This window comes from Cavia porcellus, unplaced genomic scaffold, assembly GCF_034190915.1.
Source record: "Cavia porcellus strain 051 isolate PalLab524CR breed Dunkin Hartley unplaced genomic scaffold, mCavPor4.1 scaffold_23, whole genome shotgun sequence".
In the NCBI taxonomy this organism is placed as follows: Eukaryota; Metazoa; Chordata; class Mammalia; order Rodentia; family Caviidae; genus Cavia; species Cavia porcellus.
In genome coordinates this window covers 53897685-53923386 of record NW_026947506.1, presented here as the reverse complement: position 1 = coordinate 53923386, position 25702 = coordinate 53897685, and the positions used below count along the sequence as shown (strand labels likewise).

At 56.6% G+C, this 25702-nt stretch overlaps 1 protein-coding gene across 1 annotated transcript in view; it reads left to right on the top strand.

Moving 5' to 3' along the window:
- The first annotated feature begins 3484 nt into the window (after positions 1-3484).
- Adcy1 (adenylate cyclase 1) overlaps positions 3485-25702 on the top strand; it is a 92220-nt gene continuing 70002 nt past the window's right edge. Inside the window, exons 1-2 of the mRNA XM_005001916.4 lie at positions 3485-4123; positions 17197-17346. Of these exons, the coding sequence (XP_005001973.3) occupies positions 3500-4123; positions 17197-17346 (774 nt within the window). The 5' untranslated portion in view covers positions 3485-3499. The remainder of the gene's footprint in view (positions 4124-17196; positions 17347-25702) is intronic.

The window sequence follows — 25702 nt, the reverse complement described above, 5'->3', positions numbered from 1 at the left end:
CTAGGTTCATTTCCCAGCAGTAAAAAAAGAAAAAAAATCTCTGAGCTGTCCTTATGTCCAGGTCCCCAGAGAGGTTTACTGTAAAGTTTTTCTCTGGGAAGCCTTGGGGGATACAGGGACAGCAGGGAAGTGGGTCAGAGGGACAGGACCAGGAGCAAGAGGTCACCAAGGATATGTAAGGCCCACCCACCCCTGCAGGAGCCTCTCTCCTCTCTCTCTCTGTTCTTTGAGACAGGGTTTCACTGTGTAATTCAGGCTGCCTTGAACTCACTTTGTAGCTTACACTGGTCTCAAACTCACAGCAATTCTCTTGCCTCAGCCTCCTAAGTGCTGGGATTACAGGAGCCCACCATCACACGTGGCCTAGGAAGAAGCCCAACTTCTGATCACGCTGGGCTAGGGCCTGCCCTTCCTCTGATGCCCACAGGCATCATAGGCTGGGTCCCATCTTATGTGGCAAGTATACTTAATCCTCCAATGACCACTGACTATCGCTTTTTCTTGCAAACCTGGACATACAGGTGGATGCTTATCTAAGACCCAGCGTCCTCGTCAAGCACAGGTCATGTGGACACCTATCCCATCATCTCCCACTCCATCTTTTTGCTGTGTCATCAGTGATGGTTACAATGGCTGACCAGTGAGCCCAACTGCTGCCTCCCGCGTGTCCCTGGCTTTCTGTCCATTTGCCACTTGTCCCCTCCCAGCAGCTGTAGTCCCTGCCTTCAATGTGCCCCATTGTCCAGATGCACCAAGTTCCAGGAGTGAGCAAGGTGAGCAGCATCTCCCATTGGATCCCATTGGATCCTGCGACCGTGGCGGGGCCGCAGGTGGCAGTGTGAGCCCTGCTCATCCACCATCAACCACACAAGCCAGCGCCTTCTCACAGTTCTGGATGAAGGCAGTCCAGCTGAAGTTTTACGTCACTTTTTGAAGAAGGAGCCCCAAAGAGCTGGATGGGGAGGTGGTTTCTGATTGCTGTCCTCAAGTGGATTAAGGACCTGTTTCCAAACCCCACACTTTCTAAACAGACAAGAACACAGCAAAAGGGCCCCAAGGGCTGGGACCCACTGGGGTCACGGTGGCCAGGCTCTGGAGGCTGCCTTTATAAAGGGGGGAAATGCGAGGGAGGTGACGTGAGACTCTGTCTTAGTCTGCTTTCTGTGGCTGAAAGAGAATAACCAGGTGCAGGTGCTTTAGAAAGGAAAGACGCTTACACGCTCACAGTTCCAGAAGCCAGAATCTGCTCAGTGTCTGCAAGAGGGCCTGGTGCTGACCCACGCTTAGCAGAAGGTGGAAGGGTAAGGGATGCCTTGGCGGCAAAGAGAGGGTGACCTCCCACTAGCCAGTCTGGTTAACCCATCTGTGATTCCCCACCTCCAAGCTCCTTTTGGCTTCCACAGGCTCTGTCTATGTCCAGATTTCTCCTTTCTATAAGGACACTGGAGGGGACGCCACTGCAGACGACTTCCCTCTTTGTCCCTGGCTGCAAAGTGCCAAGGACAAAGAGGAAACTGCTGCCATATCAGCGTACAAGTCTACATTTACGGGGACATCGAAGGACTCTTGTCCTGCCAGGGTTTAACAACAGGTGTTGGAACACAGAGCCCCAGGATCCTCCGGTTCTCTGCACATCTACTCTGGGACTCAGGGCCAGCATCCTCATCAAACAAGGGCCACAAAACTGCCCAGTCCCATTTAGCCTGCATGCTTAAATAGGACTGCAGGAGTGGTGGTGAGCAGAGCCGAGGTACCCACAAGGATCCGTCTCTCCATCCGCTCCTCCTAAAAGTCTTCCTGGCCCTCCTTCAAGCTGGCGATGCTCGCCCTATCAAAGAACATTTTATTTTTTAAGTGTTGGCATGGGGGAGGAGTTGAGGGCCAAAGCAAGGGCCAAGGGTGATGCTTATTTGTGAGTTTTGTCGCCAGATATAACTTTGTGTCACATCTTTCTTCTTCGTGGGGTTTGATCATCTTGGGGCATTAACCATTTTTGCTTTCATAAAATCACTAGGCTATGAATACACTGTGCCATTTAGCCAGAGAGTTCACATGTGGTGCTTGAAAAGAAAGATCCTGAAGACATTTGAACCTTCAAAGAAGGGCGGGGACCAATGGATGGGAGAGACAGCCCCGCCAGGAGGGCTTTCCAGAGGAGGGGGTGACCAGGGAGGGAGGGAAGTGGGGGGGGGGCGGATCAGGGCGTGAGTACCAGGCATGCAGAATGGAAATGGGCCCCACCTTAGGTAAAGATCATAGACATCGTTTTCCTCCATCACTGGGTAGGTGACCACTTTAGAACCTTTACAAAAACAGTGAGTTTGTGTGATTCACCCTAATTTCAGAGAAAAATGGAAGCACCGCAAATTCTATTCTTCGAGCCCATGTGACAACACATAGGCAGTGGCTCTAGAGCCACTGGAATCCTTGGGGCTTCTAAAATAGACCAAGGCCAGCCCTAGACCAATTAAGCCTGAGTTTCTGGAAGTAGGGTATCCTATGGGCTGGGGTCCCTGTTTCAATCTCCAGGTCTCCCAGTGGGTGAGGGTCTCTGTAGTTCTTATTCTGCTCCAGGCCCTCCAGAAGGGACAGATGTCTCCAATCCTTTGGGGACAGAGGCTGCCACCCCAGAGGCCACCTCAGCACCAGGTCCCCAGCTCCTGCATCCTGCCACCTGTCCTGGGGAAGGGACCTTGTCGCCCTCACCGAATGCCTGGCTATTCTTTAGGCCACACAGCAGCGCTGTCTAGGGCTCTGCTCCTCCCGCTCCGCCCTGCGCCGGCAGCCTGCTATCTTTTCCCCTGGACCGGGCGGGGACCCCATCCTGGCTCAGTTCTGCACCCCGACTAACCTCTCCGTCCCCGTCCCGGGCCACATCCCGGGGGGACGCGGCTGGCAGGAGCCGGGCGAGGAGCTGCCACCGTGCAATCCTCCTCCCGCCCTCGGGCTCCTGGAGGTTCCTCTCTTCCTCACCTTTGCGCCCTGACTCTAGGTCCCCAGCCGAGCGCCAAGTCCTCTCCTGTGACCTGTTTTTATTTGGGGAAGGGAGGCACGTCTGTCAGGACCCTCCCTTCCTCCACTGGGAATTTTTTAACGTTCCCCAAAGACTCAAGGGGGCGGGTGCCACCGCTCACAGGTGGAGGCACCCAGAGGCTCGGTGGGGCCCTGGAGGTGGCCAAGCTCACGCGGCCCCCGGGGCGGGCGGGGACGCGGGCTGAAAAGCTGCGCGTCTCCCGGCCCGCGGCTCCCGCTCTCGGCTGTCGCAGCGCGGTGGCCGCCCAGGACCGCGGCCGGGGCGCGGGCGGGCGCAGTGCGCAGGCGCGCCGGGCGGGAGGGGACGCGCTCGGGGCGCGCGCGCTGGGCAGCCGGCGGCGCCCCAGCTCCTCCCGCCCGCGCCCCGGCGCCTCGCCGCCCGCCCGCGCCCGGCGCCCCGGGCTCCCCGGGCTCCCCGGGCCGGCGAGGGGCGCGCCCGTGGCCGCGGCCGCTGCATGGCGCTGGGATGTCGGGGGCGCCGCGCGGCGGAGGTGGGGGCGAGCCCGGGGGTGCGGAGCGGGCGGCCGGGCCGGGCGGCCGGCGCGGGCTCCGGGCGTGTAGCGAGGAGTTCGCGTGCCCCGAGCTGGAGGCACTGTTCCGCGGCTACACGCTGCGGCTGGAGCAGGCGGCCACCCTGAAGGCGCTGGCTGTGCTGAGCGCACTGGCGGGAGCGCTGGCGCTGGGCGAGCTGCTGGGCGCGCCGGGGCCCGCGCCCGGCCTGGCCCGCGGGTCGCACCCGGTGCACTGCGCGCTCTTCCTGGCGCTGCTCGCGGTCACCAACGTGCGCTCGCTGCGGGCGCCGCGCCTGCGGCAGGTGGCCCGGCTGGCGCTGCTGCTCAGCCTCACCTTCGCGCTGCTCTGCTGCCCGCTGGCGCTCGGCGGACCCGCGCGGGGCCTGGCCGGGGCGGCCGAGGGCTCGGCGGCCGCGGAGCAGGGCGTGTGGCAGCTGCTGTTGGTCACCTTCGTGTCCTACGCCCTGCTGCCCGTGCGCAGCCTGCTGGCCGTCGGCTTCGGGCTCGTGGTGGCCACCTCGCACCTGCTGGTCACAGCCACCCTGGTCCCCGCCAAGCGCCCGCGTCTCTGGAGGACGGTAAGTGGGTCCCGGACACGCCGCGCGGCGGGATCGGGAGTGCCTGGAGTTGGGTGCGTTTTCACCGACCGGGCGGATGGGGAAACTGAGTTCCTTGACGGGGGAAGGGTTGTTCAAGGTCACTCAGCTAGCCGGGGCAGTCTGCCTGGGCTCTGCACGAGGATACAGTCTAGTCACAAAGCGCAGAGGGCGCGCGGCACGGAGAGGGATACGCATGGAGAGGGAGACTGGCCCAAGGTCGTGGCCAGGGATCGGCTAGACCGAGATCCAATGCGCTCTCCGGAGCCCAGCCCCGCAGAGGGACTGGTGGCGGCGGGAGGTTCTGGCTACTGGCTGGGATCTCCGGTGGTGGGCGCGCAGCCCCCACCCTTCGGGGGTCACTGCTGTGCCTTGGAGACCCCAGGGGAGGATGTGTGGTGACAGAAAAGGACTTTGTGTTCCTTCAGTTTCCCGGTCTGTCCCGTGGGAATCCCTTCTGCCCCTGGAGGAGCAGGGTTTGCCAAGGTCACCCACAGTCTGGTCTCTGCCGCCCCTGCTCTGAGGTCGCCCTGACCCTGCCTCCGCAGCGCAGAACTTTGTCACTGTCTTCTGGGTTGGGCAGGGGAGATGGTGGCAAGGACAAGGACACAAGAGTTCTACCTCCCGTTGTTCCTCCTGGACTCCTGCCAGACCTACCCCTCAGCCAGGATGGGAGGTGGGCAGCGGCGGTGCCGCTGGGGACTTCGGGACCTTTCCCTGGCACCTGTCCTGCACCAGCCCCAGGGAGGGTTTGGTTCCTCTTTCCAGCTGCAGCTCTGGAGGTGATGTGAGCCAGTGCATCAGGGACCTTGTTTGAGGAAAGAGTAGCCAACACGGAGCCTGGACACTGGGAGGTTCAGGACTGGGGCTGGTTCCAGGGAGGGAGCGAGGGGGCACTCAGCAGCCGTGCCTGTGTGGGGGATGAACGGGATCAATGCCTGACCTCAGCCCCTGAGGCTTGGTGGGGGGGGGGCACAGGGTGTTCAGCCTGGTAAGGGTTCAGGGATGTGCTGGGCTTGCATTTCAGGGCCCCGAGAGAGACCTCAGGTGCAGACCCATGGGCAGGTGGGGCACTGGTGAGGAGGAGGAGAGAGGGCATGGAGCTGAGCTGGCAAAGATGGGTTGGGAGGTTTGGGGAGATGCAGGAGGCGCGGGGGTGGGGGCCAGACAGAGAAGAGGTACAGAGAGCAGCCAGGGGGAGTCCAGCCAGGGAGTGGCACAGGGGTGGACATCCTCCTGGGCACTCCCATGCTCCCCAGCCCCCATCCGAAATGCCTGCTTTGATCCTGGCTCTCAGTGGGCAGCCAGACCCTTGTGGGTGCCATGAGCTCCCCACCGCAGCCACAGGGGCAGATGCCAGGGCAGCCCGGGGGAGGAGGGCTGGGGATCTGGGCCATGCTGTCCCCCTGTGCACACCGGGGCGTCTGTGGAGGCCATCAAAGGCTGTATTGTCTCTTTTTAAATAGAGAATTTTCCTGCACAGCCCCTAGGCGTTGCTTTCAGAGAAAGATTTAAAAAAACGATAAGGAGGAATCTGCCAAGGTGGCCCTGTCCCTCCTTCCCTTCCTCCCTCCAGAGTGAGAAAAGCCCCTGTCACTCAAGGGGGAAGGAAGCCCAGAAACAAGCGTGCTAGGGACGGCTCCCGAGTTTCCTCACCTTTGGCTCCCTGGGCATTGCAAACCCTTCTCTCGCTGAGCCTCAGCCTCCCCACCTGTGTGGAGAGAGAAGCGTGCCTTGAAGGGCTGATTTGAAGGTGGGAGGTCCCGTGGGAAAGGCACAGACTGGAAATCTCCCGTTATTTCCGAGCCCTTCTGTCCTCTTTAGGATGTGTGTGTTCAGGTTCATGCCACTGGTGGTGATAAGATGGGATCCAGCCAGAGCGACCTGTGGTGGTGGGAAGGGCTGGATGCTCTCCTGTGGGTCCTGCCGGCCAGCTGCACCATGCCAGGTGCCTGGGAAACCTGTCCTTAATGAGCTCCGGGTGAGGCAGGCAGCGTGCACGGCAGGCAGCGTTGGCGTCTCCCCTGTTCTGCCTCACCACCGCAGCCTCCTGTACATTGCATCTGTCACCTCTGGGCTCATCCCTGGTGCTCAATCCTAGGCAAGCAGTAGCCATGCATGTGTAGGAGTGGGCACCGCAAAGGGACAGACTGAACGGAGGAGGACATCCTGCCAGGGGGGGTGGGGTGGGGAGGGACACAGTGGGACAGTTCTGCAGGGTCTCCACCTCTGTGGGGCTCTCCTGGTGCTGAGCCTCAAGAAAGCACTGGAGCCTGAGTTCAAGTCTGCTCTGTGCTGGGGTGCACATCTGCTTGCAGGTCGCTGACCATCTTTAAGGAGTGGCTGGGGCTCCTGCAGTTGTCCTGTTGTACTTGGGGCGCATGAGGCTCTGGGAGCACAGCCTGTGCTTTGAGGAACCCTTTCCATAGAGCCCAGGCCAGCAGTGTGCACTGTTGTTGTTGGTAGGTGTCCACTCCTGCCCTGACAGAGTGCTTGGTGTGCCCTGCATCCACGTCAGGGAGGTCTCTGGGGCGTTTGGCCCGGCTCTACAGTAGGGACAGCGATCAGGAGCTGCCTGTGAATGATACGTGCAGTCTTGGCCTCCCTGGGTTCTTTCCCACTCCCAGCCCCCTACTTCCAGCTACTTTCGGACCCAAACTGTAAAGCAGTGCGCTTCAATGGTGCTGAGCCGCTCCCATGTGTGAGGTGTGGTTTGCTCTGTGGGGGCTGCTGGTCAGGGAGGCTACAGAGCACGGGTGCAGGACCTGTGGGACAGGGAAGAGGGGAGAAGACTAGAGGCCCCAGGGCTGGCCTGGCCCTTGGGGGTGCCACCCACTGGAGGGACACAGAGTGCCTCCGAGCAGGGCTGTGCTAGTGACACACTCCAGGACATTGCTGGTATTTTTAAAATTTTGGCGGTCACAGAGATCCGTTTTCTGGTCCACAGTGTGTGTTTGCAGTTCAGTCACTTCTGTACCTAGAAGAAATGTGCCTCCACTTCTGCTCATAACCTTAGGCAGGATCACAGACATCTGTCAGCTGTTTGCTGTGTCTGATTGGTGACCCCAAATCAGGGAGTGGGGTGCTGGGCTAGATCTCACGATGGAAAAGACCTCAGGATGTAGGAGCAGGCTCCGGCTTGTTGCCAGCTGCGGCAGGAGCCACACCCATGCCCGCAGCCAGTGTGCCTGTCTCCGCCCCTGGGCTGGGTGAGGCGATGGTGGAGGCCTCCGCTGTGTGCATCTCGGTGCACGGCCGCCCCTCCTGTGTTCCTGCTCACGTACACACACCTGTGACCACCATGAACACAGGCTACCACACGATCACATGAACACTCACAGACTGACGCATGCTCACACCTTCATAATTCCATACAAACACACTGGTATACACTCTTACACTCATTTTCAGACTTGTATACACACAGATACCCCCACCAGCTGCTAAGTCATGTGTACTTATGTGTGCATAGAACCACACTGGAGCATGCACACACACTCTTGCATGGACCCAGCCATCTACATGTCAGCCACGCCCACTCACAGGTGATACCATTGGTGGGCACCAGTGTCCTCATCCAAGTGGCAGTTGCAGGGCTATGGCAGAGACCCGCCTGGGGCCCTCTGCCCACACCTGCTCTATGACCTTCAGTGACACGTGGGGACTGGATCGTGGATTGAAGAGGCCAAGCTCAGGCTGGTGTTGGACCCCAGAGCCCGGGGCAGGAGGAAGGGGGTGCCCTCCACGTCCAGGGGCTGGGATGGGCTGCGTCTGATTCTAGACAGAGGACAGGGGCTCGAGCCTGGCCGCTGCACCCTTTTCAGCAGCCTGGATCTCCTGTTTGTTGGCATGTTATAAGTTCCATGTGACACACACCTGCTGCTCTGTCCCTTGCTTTCTGCAAGCTCTGGTCCTTCTAGAGCTGAGACGTGGTTGATGGCACAGTGCCTTGTGAGGGGCCTCATGCCCATGTGTGGGGACATGGGGTGTCCGGCCTGGATAAGCAGGATGCCTGCTTGTAGCACGGTCACTGCCCACAGTCTGGTCCTCACCTTGGGCCTCGGCCCATCTTAGCGCCTAGGCCTGGTGGCTGCTTCACCTCTTGACTCTGTGTGTGGCCCTTCGAGTGCCCACTTGCAGGCAGCCAGCCCTGCAGACCAGTGCCCCGTGCACTCTCTGGAGCGCGTCCCCAAAGCTTCTGTGCAATTTAGTGTGGGGTCTGGGGCCCTTGGCCTGTGCTTGGCATCCAGCCCCTCCATGAGAAGTGTCACCGTCAGCCGTCCACTGTCTGCAGACGCCTCAGGGTGGGCTGCTGCATGATGGTGTCATCCCCCCTAGGAAGCAGTGTGGTCACAAGTGCGCCCTGAGCTGCTGGGTAGGCAGTGGGAGATGCCGTGCAAGAGATTCCAGGCAGTTGCGGGCAAGTATGAGAGTGGGGAGCCCTACTCCAAGGTTCTGTGGGGGGATTCTGTGCTGGGAGCATCGCCTGGTGACGCCATCCTCGGAAAGGGTCAGTGCGTTTCTAGGAGAGAAATGTCCCCGTGTGACGGAGATGCCTTACCTCCCTGAGCCATGGTGGCCCCGCAGAGGGCCCTGGACACCTGATTTTGTTCCAGCGCTACCTTCTCCTGCTGTGTGAATGATTAACTCAGTGGCTATGGTTTAGGAATCGCTGGCGTAGCCTGAAGATTTTGAAATAGCTCTGATGTTTAATTTAAAAGCCATCAGCTCTTGCTGGTATCTCAGATACTTCCTGAGCACTGACTGCAAGCTGGGTGCCAGGCAGGGTCATGTGCCAGGTGGGACCCTGTGGGGCAGAGGTATCTTTGACGCCAGGCCCCTTGGCTACTGTTTGCTGCGAAGTTAGAAATGATCAGAAGCCAGTGACCTGGCTGCTGGTGGCTCCGGCTGGTGTGTGGGTGCGGGGAGGGATGGGAGGTGCAGAGACCTCACAGGTGCTGTGCTGTCTCAGACCTAGGCCGGTTCCCCCTCTCAGAAAGGCCCTGGAGGTCCCTGTGTTGCATGCTGGTGCTCAGGGCTGGGCTGTCAGACTGTGGAAGCTAGTTGTCTCAATGGGGACTGTCCCCAGGGTACTCAGCCTTGCCCCTGGCTTCTGACTTCTGCCCTTTACTGCCCGCTTTCCTGCTGGTATCTGTGTGTGGTCACTGGCCACTGTCACCTTTGCTGTGTCCCTCATCCCTGAACATGGCAGTGGGTGACCGGGGTGGGGAGACCTGAGCCTGTGTGGAGAGGAGCACTGGTGGGGAGAAGGGGGTGCCCTGTTACCCAGGGACCCCTTGGCAGTGGGACACAGCAGTCACATGGGAAACACCAGAGGCCATGCCCTCCCTTATCTGTCACCACGCAGATTCCTTCCTTAGTCCTGTGTAACTCAGTGTCATGAGTTAGAAGTTAGAGAGCCACTGGATTCTTTTTTAAAAACCAAACCAAACCAAACCAAACCAAACCAAACCAAACCAAAGCAACCAAAACAAACCAAACCAAAACAAAACAAAACTCGCCTTTATTTTATTGCTATTATGGAAAACAAACATACCCAAACATGCAGAGACTAGCACAGGAATTCCTTGTGTCCCTGTCACCGGCTCTAATCTCAATATCCTGTCTGTCATCTATCTGTCAAGTGATATAAATTCTAGGACACTTAGGAATCCCGATGTGGACAGTGAGTGATTACATTAATTTAAAAATGCTCTTTGCACAGTGCTGAACAGCAGCCACAGTTTGGGGAGAACGGCAGGACAGTGTCCACCCAGACATTAGTGGACACCTGTGGGCAGGCCTGAGCAGGGCTGGATGGGGCTCTGGGAGGAGGCCGGGGAGCTGGGCCTACCCACCCTGCGCAACATCCAGGGACTGTGCTGGGCAGTGGGTACTGTCAGGTAGGGGTCCACACATGGGAGACGACTGCCCAGCCCCACCGTGGGGTCAGGAGGGACTCCCCGGGCCAAGGCTATGGTGTGGGCCTGAGATGGGTATGCTAGTGCTCTGTGCTGCCTGCGTGGTAGGCCATGTACTTGTACACGTGTGCGTGTGTGCATATCCACATGCAGCATGGGGGTGGGGGAGTGGTGAGCCTGGGTTTGACTGTTTCTGGTGTGCCGGGGAGGTGGGCTCTGCCTGGAGTTGGGGGTGGGAGGTCTGCTGTGGGGAGAGGCTGCTGCGGGCCAAGCATGGCTGTGCCGAGCTGTGGTAGTGTACTGAGTGGGTGCCGGGGAGCTCGGGCGGGTGAGGAGTGTAGAGGCAGCTCAGGGGCAGATTGTGGCCTGGGCAGTGGCACAAGGGAGGAGGGACAGGGGCCTGAGAGTGTGGGACTCCTGCCTACCCAGGGACCTTGAGGGCTGGCCCTCCAGTGCCACCCGGGTCTGGTGATCTCCACCCCTGGCCTCCCCTCCCCTCCTCTGTCCTTTCCCCCTTCCTCCCCTTCCCTCCTCACCCTTCTTTCTTGTTTCCTTCCTCCCCCTCTCTCCCTCTTTTCCCTTTTTTCTTTTCTTTTTTTTAATTTTATTTTTGTGGTCCTGAGTATCAAAGCCAGGGCCTTTTTTATCTTTTATTTTGAGACAAGGTCTCGTGAAGTCACTGAATTACCCAGGATGCACCTCCATTTGTGAGCCTCCTGCCTCATCTTCCCAGATTTCTGGATGACAGACGTGACCACCCTGCAGGTCTGATGATTTTCTCGTGGTTATTGTGGGGCACTGGGCCTTCAGCTGGCAGCTCTCACGCTGTGTTTACATCTGTCCACCTGATCATCTTGGTCTGGCCACTGTGGCTGCCTGGCTAAGGGGGTGCTGCGCCCCTCTTTCTTCCCCTTGCTATACCTGTGTGTGTGTGTGTGGAGGGGTGGTGGCACCGTGCCCTGCCCATACCAGGACGGTAGCTGGTTTGATGCTTGCTGTCTGTCTGTCTGTCAGTCTGGCGTGTTTAACTCCATCACAGGTTTCTTGCAGTGTGGATTCCAGGATGTTTACTTCACACCTGGGTAATAATTCAACACCACCTTATTTGTTCTCAGGTTGTTCCAGCTCTGGCTACCCGGAGCTCCTCCATCTGGCTCCTGTGTCCCGGTCACACCTGTCATTGTGTGTGTGATATTTTAAAGCCCTGTCCTCATGGTGGATGTCTCCATCCCAGCCCCAAATCAGCCCTCCCTCTGGAATCCCCGGCCTTCTGCTGGGGTCCCCTAGCAGGGACTGCAGGCTAGGGCCTAGGTGACCTTGCAGTGATGGCACCTTTGCATCTGTGTGGCAGACAGAACTGGAACAGCTGTGCTCAGGTGCACTCCTGCAAATGCTTGTGCACTAGCCTGTCTGTGTCAGAGGGAAGCTGAGCATGAGCCTGCTTGGGTGTCCCGCCCACTGGCCCCTACCAGCCACTGTCCCCTGCTGCAGCAGGGCTGGCCTGGGGATGTGCCCAGCAGGTCCTGGGAGCACAGTGTGCAGAAGTATGTGGGTGCCCACTAGTGTTTTTTTTTTTGTCTTTTTGAGACAGGGTCTCGCTCTGCAGTTCAGGCTGGCCTTGAGCTCAATTTGTAGCCCAGGCTGGTCTCAAACTCACAACAATCCTCCTGCCTCAGCCTCCCGAGTGCTGGGATTACAGGTGTGAGCCACGACGCCCGCTAACCCACCAGCGCTCTGGCAGATGTGCCCAGGCCTGCTCCTCTGGGAGACACTGCTCTTCTCGGTTCTGCTGCCAGGCAGATCCCAGGAAGGGGCTGGTCTGATGCCTGTGGCCCTGGATCTTGGGGAAAAGGTGGCTGAAAGTGGTAGCTAGGGTTCTTTTTTGTCTTCGTCTTTTTTATGAGACAGGGTCTTGCTCTATCACCCAGGCTGGCCTTGAACTCACCATGTAGCCCAGGCTGGCCTCAGACTTCCAGTGAGTGACCCTGCTGTCTCGGTTTCTGGAGTGCTGGGATTACAGGCGTGCACCACCACACCCAGCACCTTCTCACGCCCTCGATGTCCATCTCCTGCTCTGACCTCTGTGAGATGGGGGCTCTGGTTCCCTTACTGGGAACCTAATTCAGGAGAGTCCGGGGAGTTATGAGGGTACTTGGGGGTCTCATCTCCATTTCCCCCAGGGTGTCCAGGTGTTCATCTGCATAATGGGATCAGTGGTGCATGTTGTGGGGGGCAGGGGAAGAGGGGAGCAGTTTCCAGGGCTGCCCAGTGCCTGCAGATCCCCCCACCGGAGGGGACTCCCCTGACTGTTGTGTCATCAGATGATCCTGCAGGTGCACAAGGAGGTAGTACTGTGTCATGGAGCACACGTGGGATGGTGACACTTGGCTGCCTCTTTACCTGGGGGTAGCTAGGAGGTCCCAGCCACACCCACCTCAGCTACATCCTACATCCATTCATAAGACAGATGTGGGGGAGCCTGAGGGAAAGACCCAGAAAACTGGCAGGTTTGGGAAGAAGAAGCTATAGCCACAGAGGAGAAAGGCAGGGCTTCACGAGGAGGGTTTGTGGCTGGGTGGGGACCAGGGAGGGAGTCCAGGGCTGCCAGGGGCCAGTGGGTACAGTGGTAGGGTGAAGACTCTGTCAGATGGGCCAGGCTTGGATCCACGGCTCCAGTTGGCCAAGTAGAAGGGAACAAGTCCTCCTCTGCCCCAGGTCCTGAGACCCCTGGGGAGGAAGGGGTGGTACCCATGCTGGTCCCCCTCCAACTCCCTTTCCTGCTCGGGTCCATTGTGTTCTGGGAGGAACCAGGAGAGAAGGGAAGTGAGGATGGGAACGGGTCTCAAACGTGAGATTGTGTTGTTCCTAATCACGGCTTTTATTCTGAGGGCAGGGGTCCACCTGCCTTTCACGTCCCTTGAGGAGGGGGCTGGTGACTTCCCACGCAGGCCTTTCTGCCAGCCGTGTCAGCGCGCCATGGCTTCTCCCGGACCCCGCAGCACCCCATGACTGGCGGGTCACCTACCGCATCTGACTAGGCAGGGCGCCTTCATTGGGAGAGGCTCCTGCTCCGTCTCTCCACCCTCAGCTCCGGTTCTTGTCCTGTGTTGGGCCTGTGGACATCCTTCTGGTCCCCTCTGTGGTGGCCCTGCCATCGCCAGCTTGTGCAGAGGGCTGTGCGATCCTTGAAGTCCTGTCCACTCAGCACTTGGCTCTAGACACAGCCTGAACCTGCAGCACCGGGCTCTGCTCCGGCGTTTGGCCCAGGGCGGGTGCCCTCGGGAGTCCCGGAAGCAGTGGATCTGACTCTCCTGCCCCGTGCTGTCTGTAGGTGCCTCGTGGCCTCCCCAGCCTGGTGTATGTTCTGCTCTGAGGCTGTGGCTGTGACCCACTCCTCTTACAGCCTGGGGGTCTGGAACATCACCCGCTGTTTAACTGGGATCCCTATGGCTGCGTGCCTTACCCAATGCTCCTGGGGCCCAGGCCATGGGCGTAGCCCACATCACTGGTGTGTTTACCCTGGATAGCCCAGTTGTGCTGGGTTGTGTGGGGAACACACTTGTCCCTGCCTCAGTGACCTCTTGGATGCATCTCCAGTGGTAGGGAGGCTCGAGGCAGTGTGGGTGTCAGCTTTTGCACATCGAACCTGGGAGGCCTTGGTGACCAGGGTTGGGTAAGCCAGGCGGCTGACATGGATGAGTGTGCAAGGTATGAGGTGCTGGCCCGGGAGGGGCAGGGACTTGCCAGGAAGGGGTACAGCCATGAGCCATGTGCTCACACAGTAGAAGCTCCTGGAGCTCTGGGGGCAGCAGGTGGGGTGGGCCTGTTTGAAAGGACTTAGCAAAGCGTGTTCTCTGTCCTGGAGCCAGCTGCAAGAATGCAGAGGGTACAGTGCCAGGTGGAACATCACCCCCAAGGACCTGGTCATGAGAGGGGCAGGGAACGGGGAATCACCAAGAGTAACAGCGCCAGAGCAGGGCTTGTGAGAGAAAGAACAATCCTGCAAGCAGTGTCTGGAGGTCGCTGGCAGAGGGAGTGACTGAGGGCCCTTAGCACAGCCCAGCGACCTGGCTGGTGTGTTCATGGGAAAAAAGGGGCCCAAAACCTGTCCATTCCATAATGGCAGCTCAGAAAAGAGCATCACAAGGGACAGGGCTGGTGTTCCTTCATGGGATGGTGTTCAGGTCACATGGAGGGCTCAGGTCACAGCAAGATGTGCAGGGTCACAGCGAGTTGTTTCGGTCACAGGAAGGGATTGTGGCCATGTGGAGGTGAGAACTTTAGCATGCATGGAGATGGCAGGATCACAGTAAATGTTCAGGTCACATTGAGATGTTCAAGGTGACTTGGAATTGTCAAGGTCACAATTAGATGTTCAGGTCACAGTGAATTAATTCTTAGGACAAAGGTCACCTGGAAATTTTCAAGGTGGCACAGGGCTACAATGAGATAGGTGTTCAGGGTGATTTCGTATGTTCATTGTCATCGTGGAGATTTCAGGGTCACCGTGGTGATGTTCAGGGATCTGGAAACCATTCTATTGGATGTCCCAGCACCTGCTCTGACCCTCTCCCAAGTGACTACCTTTCCTCTGTCAGGGTTGTGACATCCAGGAAGGACAGTCCCTGACCCTGCCAGGCTGTGGTGTTGGTGTTGGTGTCAGCCCCTCTGGGTCAGGTGGACGTGAGTCTGGGGGGTCCAGGCCAAGGCTGGGCCACTCTCTGGGGCCGGGGCCTGCAGATCCGTGGTCATCATCCTTATTCCTGGCTGCCACTTTGAAAACCGCTTGAATGTGTTTTTTGAGCACATCTGAGTGTTTTAGCCTCCGGTTGGATATATCCTCAAGGAAAAGAAAAGTAAACTGAGGCACAATAGAATTGCTAAAGAGTTTGTGTCCGATGCAATCTGAGAGGATTAATGTTCTGAGGACAAAGCCCTGGATGCCCTTGTTTATAGGATGATGGTTGAAGAAGCAGAATAAATGGTCTGTTTGTGGTGATGCTGATTGGTTATTCTCGCCTCACAAGTTTACTGGCTGCTTCCATGGGTTAAATGTACTTTCTTATTCTCTTTGGTATTGGCCTGTGCGGGAACAGCTCCAGTGGATGTTGGCCTGGGTTGGAAAGCAGCTCAGGTTAAGGTCACTTGTGAGGTCCCTGCATCCTCTGCTTGGGGCCAGGTAGCCACTCAGCTAGGAAGTGGGAGAAGGGGAAGAGGCCGGAGAAGAAGCCAGGGACCAGACTGAGTGCTCAAGGCCCTGCTGCTGTGATCCAGTCCCTGTGACCAGGCCCCTTTTCTTATTTCTGTCACCTCCCAGTGCTGCCAGCAGATGATCAATCCACAAGTAGATTAAGCTGCTGCTGAAGTTCATGATCCAATCACTGCCCAAAGCCTTGTCACTTGGCCTTGGGGACATTTTAGATTCAGTTCATAACAGAGACTTCAGGGCTGGCTGTCATTGTAATTTACTTTAACAGAGGTCGCTTCAGACACCTTGAGTTAGAAGGTACCCAAACACTTTTCTGCTGCCCAGCTCTGCCCCCTCTCTGTGGACTGTCCCATCTGCTGCCTGGCTCAGCACCCAGGAGTACCAGGCACTGCCAGGTCTCCTCTGCAGGCTGCTGGAGACCCCTGCTCTGCCTGTGGCTCCCCTCGGTCAGGGTGGCCCTATCCCTCCTGGGAGTTCTGTCCTTGGACCCCTGCCTGCATGCCCCAGTGTTGTGTCCCATGATGTGCAGCGTTCGGTCATGTCTGGGGCATTTGTAGTGCGTCTACCAGGGCTGGTGACATCTGGGAACTACAGATTCTCATTCCCTGGGGCAGAGGTGGAAATGCTGGGTTTAATCAGATGAAGAAATCCTCTCCTTCCAGCAGCCGATGGAGGAGGACTCACATGGTGCCTGTGTCCTGTATGGGTGGGGTGGGTGCTCCCTGCAGGGGCCCCTGTCACAGTCCTGTGTGGCTCATGAGAAGTGTCTGTCTGGCCCTGAGCCTGTGGCCTGGGACACTGGGGACAGACTAGACCAAGTGTCCTGCTGGGCCAGCAGCCAGGGCTGATACCTGGAGCTGAGCCTCATTCTGGGTTGGGCCACCGCATCTGGCCATGTGACCAGGTAGGGTGTCCTTTGTCCCGAGAATTCTGTTTTCAGTCCTGTGAGAGTTTGCCTGTAGCTGGTTCAGGAGGAGGAAGGCAGAAATGCTGCATTCCCGGGATCCTGTTCTTGTCTCTTCCACACCTCTGTGGAGCCTGAGAGAGAGCCTTGCCCTGAGCTGTGCCTCTGCCTCTTCTGTATTTTTTATTTTTTAATTTGGAGACAGGGTCTCGTTAAGTTGTCCAGGCTAAGTTGAGATCCTCTGCTCCCAGAGTGCCAGGATTATTAGACGTGCACCACCAGTCCTCATTTGGGATCCAGTTGTGACCAAAGCAGCAGTGTCCCTTCTGACTAGGCCTTTGCAGCTGGCCTCAGCAGGGAAGCCCCAGGACCCCATGGGGACAAATTTGTAGGCACTGTGTCTCCTCATGGTGTCTGCTCCTGGGTTTTGCTTTAGCCAGCTCACTTTCCCTGAGCCTCCTTAGAATGTTCCAGGGAGGCCCTGAGGACAGTAGTTCTTCCTCTGTTACTCTCTAGGAGGAGTTTAAGGAACAGAAATGGTTTCTGCCCAGTGCTGGAGGCTGGGCATCCAGGCTGAGGGAGTTGCAGGGCTGGTTTCTTCTGGGTCATCTGCTTGTAGACCATCTTCCCCGTGTCCCTGGCCTGATGTCCTGTTCTTAGAGGCCACTTGTGAGATTGGCTCGGGCCAGCCTAGTGACCTCATTTCAGTACTGTGTTAATAGCCCCATGTGTAAATACTGTTACACGCTGAGGTCCTGGGGTTAAGACATCTACATGTGAATCTAGGGGGACAAACTTCAGCTTGCAGCGCTGGCCTTGGAGTCCACTTGACTCACTGCCACATACAGGGTGGGCACGCATGTGTCTGTGCTTGTGCCCAGCCTCCTGTGGCTGCCTGTGCTGTGGGTCTGGGTGGCTGTGGCCTCTTGGGGCTGATGTGGGGCTGTGGAGGGCCCGGGCTGTATCCCTCCCATGCCTGCCCATCCAGGCCCACACACTGTATCTGCTTTGTTCCCTACAGCTCGGGGCCAACGCGCTGCTCTTCGTGGGCGTGAATATGTATGGCGTGTTTGTGCGCATTGTGACAGAGCGCTCACAGAGGAAGGCCTTCCTGCAGGCCCGTGGCTGCATCGAGGACCGCCTGCGGCTGGAGGATGAGAACGAGAAGCAGGTGAGGGCACGGGGAGCTGCCGACGGGCAGCTACGATGGCTTTCCTGAGCCTGGGCTTCCCCCTTGCTGGCAGGGGCTGCGATCTGGGTGTCAGTTGGTGTGTGGGGCCCAGAGATACCAATGGGCCTGGGCGCACTGCAGGGGCTGAGCTGCTCATCAGTCATGGGCGGTGACAGGGGTGGCATCCAGTGCTTGTCTTCCGGATGCAGCTGGACAGGCTTCCCTGGCCTCGGGAGGACCAGGTGGGTCCTGGCCACACCTTAGGAGCATGTGAATCTGTGGCTTGCCCTGCCCTGCTGGCCAGGGACCTGGCATAGGAGTCTTCAGCACCCTTGGCTCATTGTGGCCGAGCGGACCCAGGGTGTGCTGGTGTTTCTGGGGTGCCTAGGAGTTGAAGGGGGTCTCCTGGCACGTTGGCAGCCCTAGTAGTGCCTGTACATCTGAACGCCATTTCTCTTCACCTGTTGACATCGCAGTGAAAGCCAGTCTTTGTGTCCTAGTAGAAGTAAGCGGTGGTAGAAAGGTGGCTGCTGTCCATGTGCGCTGCTGAGGGTGGACGTGTGGATGGGCATGCGCGGTGTGTGCACGTGTGTGTGCACTGCACAGTGTATGTGTGAGTCTTGCACGTCTGCCTAGATCACCTTGCCTCCCTAGGTTTTGCTTCTTCTGTATTTTCTTCCCACATCCAGCTAGATCATTTTATTTGTATTTATTAAATTTAACTTTAGTTTCTGATTAGCATGTGTTAGATGAGTATAGTAACGTATGTATTAGGAATATTAATGAGGCACAGCGTGGTGTTTCTGCATGCCGGGCGGGCAGTCTTGCTGGGTAATTAACATTTCCCTCTCTTAGCACTGCCTTTGTGTTTGCAGCCGTTAATGACTCTCGGCTAGAACTTCACACAGCGTGTGTAACGTCCTTTGTGCTGTCCCTTCATTCCCGGCAGGGACCTTGGGGAACTTGGCTCCATGCTGGATCGGGTCTGAGTCTTGAGCAGGAGGTTGTAGGATGTGGGGCAGAGTCCCTGACCCCATCCCCGTGCCCTGGTGGGCAAAGCTGGAGGGAGATGTGGCCAAGGTGGCTGCCAGGATAACTGTGCACAGCTCATGCACGTGTGCTGGGCTGTGTCTGAGTCCCTGACACTGGCGGGAGAGGCCTCTGGACATGTTGGGGGATCAAGGCTCTGATGGGAGCCTGGGTCCAGCACAGAGTCACACATAGGGGATAGGGGGTCAGTTCTCTCTGCCCTGCAGGGGGTGCATGGCTCAGGGCACTTGGCAGGCAGGGGCTTGTATGGCTGGGGGGCTGGGGACACACTTCTCCCTGTGACATGCCAGACACACACAGGCTGTGCCCCGTGGCCAGCCCTGAACTCCTGGGTCTGTGGGGCACAGGTTCGCTATTCTGAGACACAGAATCCTCTGCTTTAAAAGCCCCTTGTCTCATCCCAAGGACTTGATGGGATGCATGGTATCTTGAAAATAGCAGCCCTCTGCCCAGTGACCCCTGGCAGGGCTGAAAGTGGAGGCCGCAGGGCCTTTTCTCATCCGTACCATTCCCCAGCCCTGGAGACGATCTCCTCGTGTCGCAAGTGACAACGCCTATGTCAGATAGGGCCCTAACCCACTCTACCCACATAGTTAAGCTGCAGGTTCGCTGACTACCACAGTGGAAGCTAGTGAGAGGCATAAAGGGATTTATTAAGCAGGTATTTAAAGTGCGCACTCCAAGAAATAGGATTCGGGTTCTCAAGAGACAGAGGTGCATTATGATCTGGAGCTGGGAACGTTTAAGGTGTCTTGGGGTGTCTTCAAGATGCGTGATCTAGGAAACATGTTCTCAGTCTGCCCTGTTACCCAGGGACAGGGCCTGTTGGAATGCAAGCCAGCTGCATGTGTTCCAAGCTGAGGTCTGCTGCCCACAATTCTGCTGCTTCCTCCAGGATAATCACAATTTTCAGATGGAAAGAGGTGGTCTACGTGCAGGTGAAAAGGCCAATTTTCAGGGGAAAGGGAACTGCCCAGATTTATTGTGTCTTGGGAGAAGAGAGAAAACATTTTAAACTAGGCTTGTGTCCTGAAGCTGTAGGGTTTTGTAAAAGCACAATTTTAAAATCCCGAGTGCCCCTTGTCTCCTTTCTACCTATCCTTATTTCCTCTGTCCTACCTCAGGGCTGCTTGGAACTGACCAGCCTGGACCTGCTGAGTGCTCTGTGCCTCAGTGGCACTCATTTCTCCAGCATCCTCGTGGAGGAGGGGTTGTTTATATGGGGTCCCTCAGCCTTGATTATTCAGCGTCCATAGATGACTATGCTGGGTCCAGCCTGGCTTCCGTCAAGGTGGCCAGGTCTGACTGCCCACATTGTCCTGGGCTGGGAGTTCTCTGGCAGGGACTTGAAATAACAACTCGGCTTTTAAAGGAAATAGAAATTAGTTTATCCTGAGCCAAATCTGAGTGCCCATGGCCCAGGAATGTGGGTTCAGGTTCCTGAATGACAGACGTGTTCTGCCTGGGCAGGGTTACAGAAGCTTTACAACAGCCACAGAATAAAGAAGGTCATAAGTCATCAAGGTGTGGGGCACATGCCTGTATTCCCAGCACTATGGGAGACTGAGGCAGGAGGATCACAGGTTCAAGGCCAGTCTGGACAACTTTTAACAACTTAGTGAGTTCCTATCTCAAAATTAAAAAAAGAGCACTGGGGTATAGCTGTGTGCAAAGGCGCTGTGTTCAATCTCCAGAACTGTGAAAAAAAAGTCACAAATCAGCGCGTCTATCACGTGTCTTGCTAGGGACATCAGGTCGGTTATCTGCAGCATCTTTCTGATGGGTTTCCAAGGTGACCAGGCAGCGTTCTGGGATTTGGGGTCGATGGAGGCGTGAGGTCTGCTAATCCTAGCCATGCATTCTGAGAGGGCCACCTAATGACCTTTTCAGGATGGCCTTAGCACTCAAGGGACTGGGAGGGAAGGCAGGGACAGGGAGCAGACTCTTGAATGCCCTTGTGGCACTTACCATACTTCTAGAAGATTCTCTGCTCTACCCCAGGAAAACATACCCGAATTGTCAGCGAGCCAGAAGCTGATTCCTTTGGAACTGATAACACACCACCTGGGCCATCGACTCCTGAGGTTGAAGAATGAAATCGTGGACAAAAAGGAATCAGTAAACAGGAGTGCATATCGGAATTATAAGAAGAAAGAAAGCTTCTGGATGTCAGGAGGGGTCCTGGAAGTGGATTGCCAGGGAAGCACTTTCTCTAGGATCTTGGATGATAAGCAGAGCATGGGAATTGGCTCAGTGTCCAGTGTCAGTCAGCTATCATAGGTGGCCCTGTGGGATTAAAATAAGCAGTTGAGACTCAGGCTTTCTCATGCAGAGTTTAAAGAAAAGCCCGTTTTTTTGTGTCTTTGAATTCCTGCAAGCCGAGCTCCCAGCCCAGGTGCTGGGAGGGTGGCTAACTTCTCATGGGGTTTGTTCCACCTGAAGAGTTTCTTTCCTGGGAGTAAGAATCCTTAGCTGCCTGTGCTTACCTTAACTCTTACTGTTCTCCCCATATTTGTTTTTACATTTCTGAGATTAGCTACCATATTTCCCTTAAAATAAGACTGGGTCTTACATTAACTTTTGTTCTAAAAAATGTAGTAAGACTTATTTTCAGGGGATATTTTATTTTTTATGTACAACAGACTACATTTTTCATGCACCATACTCTATACTTTTTTCATATGTTCATGTACAAAATCTACATTTATTCAAATACAGCCATGTCATCTGGAATGTCATCATAAGGCAATGCCCTGTTCCTTGCTAGCTGCCTATCAGTATTTGTAAGCTAAACAGCTAAGTTGCCTCTTACAGACTTTGAATTTGCTGAAATGACCTCACCTCCCATCAAAACAAAGCTCAAACACTGGCCCTGGCTTGGTTTCCTATTGTATGTAAATGAAGGATCCGATAGAGTGCTTTTTGATTGGTTGTGCCCACATGCAAATGAAGGCTACTGAAAAGAGCATCTTCTGATTGGTCCTGCAAACAGCAGCCCCAGGATCAAATGAAGAATGGAAAGCAGCACTATTCTGATTGGTTCTCTGTTCAGGGATGATGGCTTCACCTCGGAGTGTCCTCCTTGGGAGCCTTACTTATCTTGAGTTTCTCTCCCTCTGGGGTGCCCCTCACCTTGTTGCCCTTAGTAGAACCCTCTCTGGCCTGGACTCTGCATGTCTGCTTCCATGTGGAGGGGTCCAAGCCCCTGGCAGCTACAGCCTGTGCCTGAGGGGTCCTGGGTCTCTGCTGCCCTGGTGGAGTCATGCTGCTCCCAGTGCAATGGGTCACGCTATTGTCACTCTTGCATCAGAATTTCTCCTATGGCGCCAATAAGCAGGAGGTACCATAGTCCATGCCAGGGGCTGTGGGTATGTGGGCCCCAGCCATCTGCTTACCTACTGTGTTTCTCTTTTGTCAAAGTCTCTATGGTGGTTGAAGCAGGTGGCCACTCTGCTGTCTCTGTGTTGCTACTCAGCCTGGGGTTCTTTGACTCAGTTCAGATGGAAATCATGAATCAGCAAAGCATAGCTCTGCTGGTAGTTCTGGCCCCGGGTAATGCTGGATCCCAACAGTTGACACAAACACTGCCACTGTCTGATGCCAGCTTGAACCGGGCACCACAGGGCCACCCTGCTGGGAGCTGGGTCTCTGCTGCCGGTCTCTGAGGGCTGCTGGTCTCTGCAGCTCTGTGCGGTCAGCAGCTCTGAGTGCCTGTTTTCTGCCGCACCTCTCAGGATAAGATCCTCCATAGACCCACAGGGCTTTTGGAACCCACACTCGGGAATAAATCCCGAGCAGGTTTACAGGACGTCACAGTGAGTCTTTGTGGTCGTGCTGCAGCACTGGAGCCCGCACACAGGGGGGAGCCCTCCTGGACTGCACCCTGGGAGCCTGGGTAGGCTGTGTGGGTAGCTGCTGCAGACCTGGTTAGTGAGACTAAGGGCCCAAGCCAGGGAATCTTCTGGAAGGCCTACTGTGAATGCTGTGTGCAGATAAGGGACCCAGATCCCACCTTTCCTGATCTCAGCCACTCCCAGGAGCCCTCTCCGTTCTCCAAAAGGCCACAGTGTAGACTGAAGCAGGGGATGGGGTGGGGTCCATTTGGCCTGGCTGGCTGCACTCTTGTCGGGATGGGGAACAGTGGGCTGTTAGCCTGGGAGGACACTGAAGCAAACTGTCCCAGGTTACTGGGGTGCCCGGGGAGCAAAAGGACAGGCATGAGCTGCTGGCCAAGTCGAGGCCCTCTGCCCAGTGCAGGGAAAAGTGAGAGAGGTCAGATGCTTCTCATCTGTCTCACTAGGTCCTCCTGGTCCTCGTCTGGGTGGCAAAGCCAAGCCCTGGGAGCCACTGGCACCAAGACAGCCTGGGTATGGCTGGCAGGGGAGGTCCTGGAGCCCACTTGGGCTCGCCCCACACTGGTGCTGATTTGGGGTGCACTGGGCTGCGGGCAGCCTGTGGTCTAGAGGAGGTGGCCTGGTCTGTAGCCCAGGTCACAGAAGATTGGACCCCCAGGCCCAGCGTGCCCAGCATGATGAGGTGAGATGACTCGTGGCACTGGAGACACTTGGCCGGCGTGAGCACCTGGCCAGTGGCTGTAGGGAACCCATTTGGTGGAAGGCAGCCCCGACTCAGGTAGGAAGACAGAACTGGAGGGTGTCGGGTGTCAGTCAGTGAGGTCACAAGGACAGCATGGCTGCAGCAACAGCCTGGTGTGACCGACCTGACCCAGGGAGAGCCGCAGAGTCACTAGGTGCCAGCTCCATCAGCCCTGGGTGCTGGACAGAGGGCCACAGACAGGTGGCTTTAGTGGCAGTCGGATTCTCACAGTTCAGGAGGCTACAGAATGGGATGGCAGTTCCGAGGCCTCTCTCCTCAGCTGGCTGGTGGCACTTCTGGCTGTGACCTCGTGGTCGTGCCTGGGATCACAGCTGTGCTGTGTCTGTCCCGCTCTCTTCTCAATAGGGTGCCAGTGAGTAGGACTCACCCTGGTGGCCTCATTTTACGGCAATTACTTCCTTCAGGGCTCTGTCCCCAGGGACAGTCACATTGGGGCTTGGGCGCAGCCTGGAATTTCAGGGGACACAGATCCAGCCACCACCCTCACCCAGCACTGTGCTCCTCTGAGCCAGGCAAGTGCTGTGTGCAGGACCTGGTGGGTGAGAGGCTGGCTGGGCCCCAGAGGAATGTGTGTGCCCAGCACAGTGCCTCTCACTGTCTCCAGGGGCCAGGCTCTGAGAAAGGGGAGAGGGAGTGGTCCTGGCTCTGGGTGGTGGGTAGGCATGGGCAGTGGCCTGACCCTTCCTTTGGTTCTTTCTGCCTTTCCTGCTCTGCCCTGAGCTGCGGTGGACCCTGCAGGCTGTGGCCGTGGGCAGCTTACACACTGTCCCTGGGCCTGGGCTTGGGACCTGCCAGCCCTCCCTGTCCCACCCCCAAGGCGGACAGCCTCTGCGCAGGCCTCCCAGGAAGAGTGTGGGAGGGAGGATGGTCCCTGTTGGTTTCTCTCTGCATCACAGTCCTTACCTGGGTGGGCCAGGGAGGGCCCCAGGGCAGTACCCCCTGGTGTACAGGGTCAAGGGGGACACTGGAGACACACTGTGCCCCCTAGCTTGGAATGGGCAGGAGGAGGAGGGCAGGGTGACCCCGGCCTGGGGACACGAGGGGAGAAGAACAGACCTGTGTCCTATCTGGGTGGCCGGGTGGTGGCTGATGGCTGGCAGCCCTGGGAGCCCCTGCCACGAACACGAGTGGAGAGCATGTGAGGGTCGGGGTGGGACTTGGTGGCCCCTGTGCTGTGCTGCCCCCCTGTGGGGAGGATGGAGCGGCTTCCTGGGATGTGGAGAGCACGGCTGCCCCGTAGCTTCCTGCTCCTCTGGGCTCAGTCCCTGCTTCCACACTGCTTTCCTGCAGCCCCGGGAACTGGGCAGATGCCCCTGCCTTGGGAGAGCATACAGGCCACCAGGCACTGATGAAAGATGATCCCATGACATCATGGCTGTGCAGCAGAGTTCCAGAGGAGGGGTTGAGAGAGGTCCCCAACAACCATGGATGGGTGTGGAGGAGTAGGTATGATCAGGGCTTTGAAGGATGTGTAGGAGTTTGCCAGGTAGAAACCAGGAAGCCACCAGTGTTAATTTTGGGAAAGGACAGTCAGGTCCCCAAACCTGAACTCTGTCTCCCATGACGTGGATAAAGGGGGCTATGGGTTGGAAGGACAACTCGTTGACTCCTGGGGACTGTGGGGTGTTCACAGCCCCCCACTGCAGTCTCACCTTGGAGTTTCTGCCTGCCAGGAGTGTCTGAAGGTCGTCTCGGTTTCTGAGGCCTCTAACTCCTCTGCCACCCCCACAGCCCGCCCGGGAAGCCTCCCTTTAGCTTGTGCTTCCTCCCGAAGTGCGAGGCACGGGACCTCGTCTCCCCAGGTCCCCAAGCCTCACCGTCCTGGGTCCCCCAGGGCTGTACTGCCCCTTCACTGCCCCTGCTAAGTCGGAGTTCCAGAGATAGCGAGCAGCTATTTAAAGCACACACTCAATTTGGTCTCCTAACAAGGTAAATGGAGCAATTCTGAGTTCCCAGTGCGCGGGGAAATTTGTCAAGAGAAAGAAAATTTTCACTTAAATAACACAGGGTGGATTTTTAATCTGGCCGCTGTATTCTTAGCACCATGACGGTTGTTATTTATGCTTTGTTTTAAAAACAGCTTCATTAAGAGTTGATCTACCATGACGGAAGATTGAAATAGTGAGCTGCATTTAAAAATATGCACAGAATTACTCTTATTATAGTTATATCATAATCTCAAGCTCATGTTAATTTTATTTAATATGTACTTGTGTGTAATCTTAACTTTGTTAATAACCTGATTAAGTGATCTTATTTAATTTGGTGAGTAATCTTAGCATTATATAGAATTATGCGGTAATCTGATTTTAGGATATTTTCATTACTGTCTAAAGAAACTTGTGTCTATTAGCATTTATTCCCTTAAAGTTTATCGAGATCTAAAATCCGGGTCTCTTGTGTTTGGAAGGCGATTGGATCGTGGGGATTTAGGGCTGCCTGGCTGTTAGGAGGCGGGGCATGATGTCACTGTGGGTGTGGCCTGGGAGGGTCTCCTATTGGCTCTGCCCTTCACTGGCAGCTTCCTGGTGGTCAGGCTGGTGCAGCGTTCTTCCGCTGAGTTCTTCCACCATGCCACTACCTGTGCAAGGATTGAGCCAAAGTAGACCTCTGCTCTGTTAAGTTGCCTGGGTCTGTATTTTGTCTCAGCGACCAGGAAAGTGACTAAGAGAAGGTGCAGTGATATTGT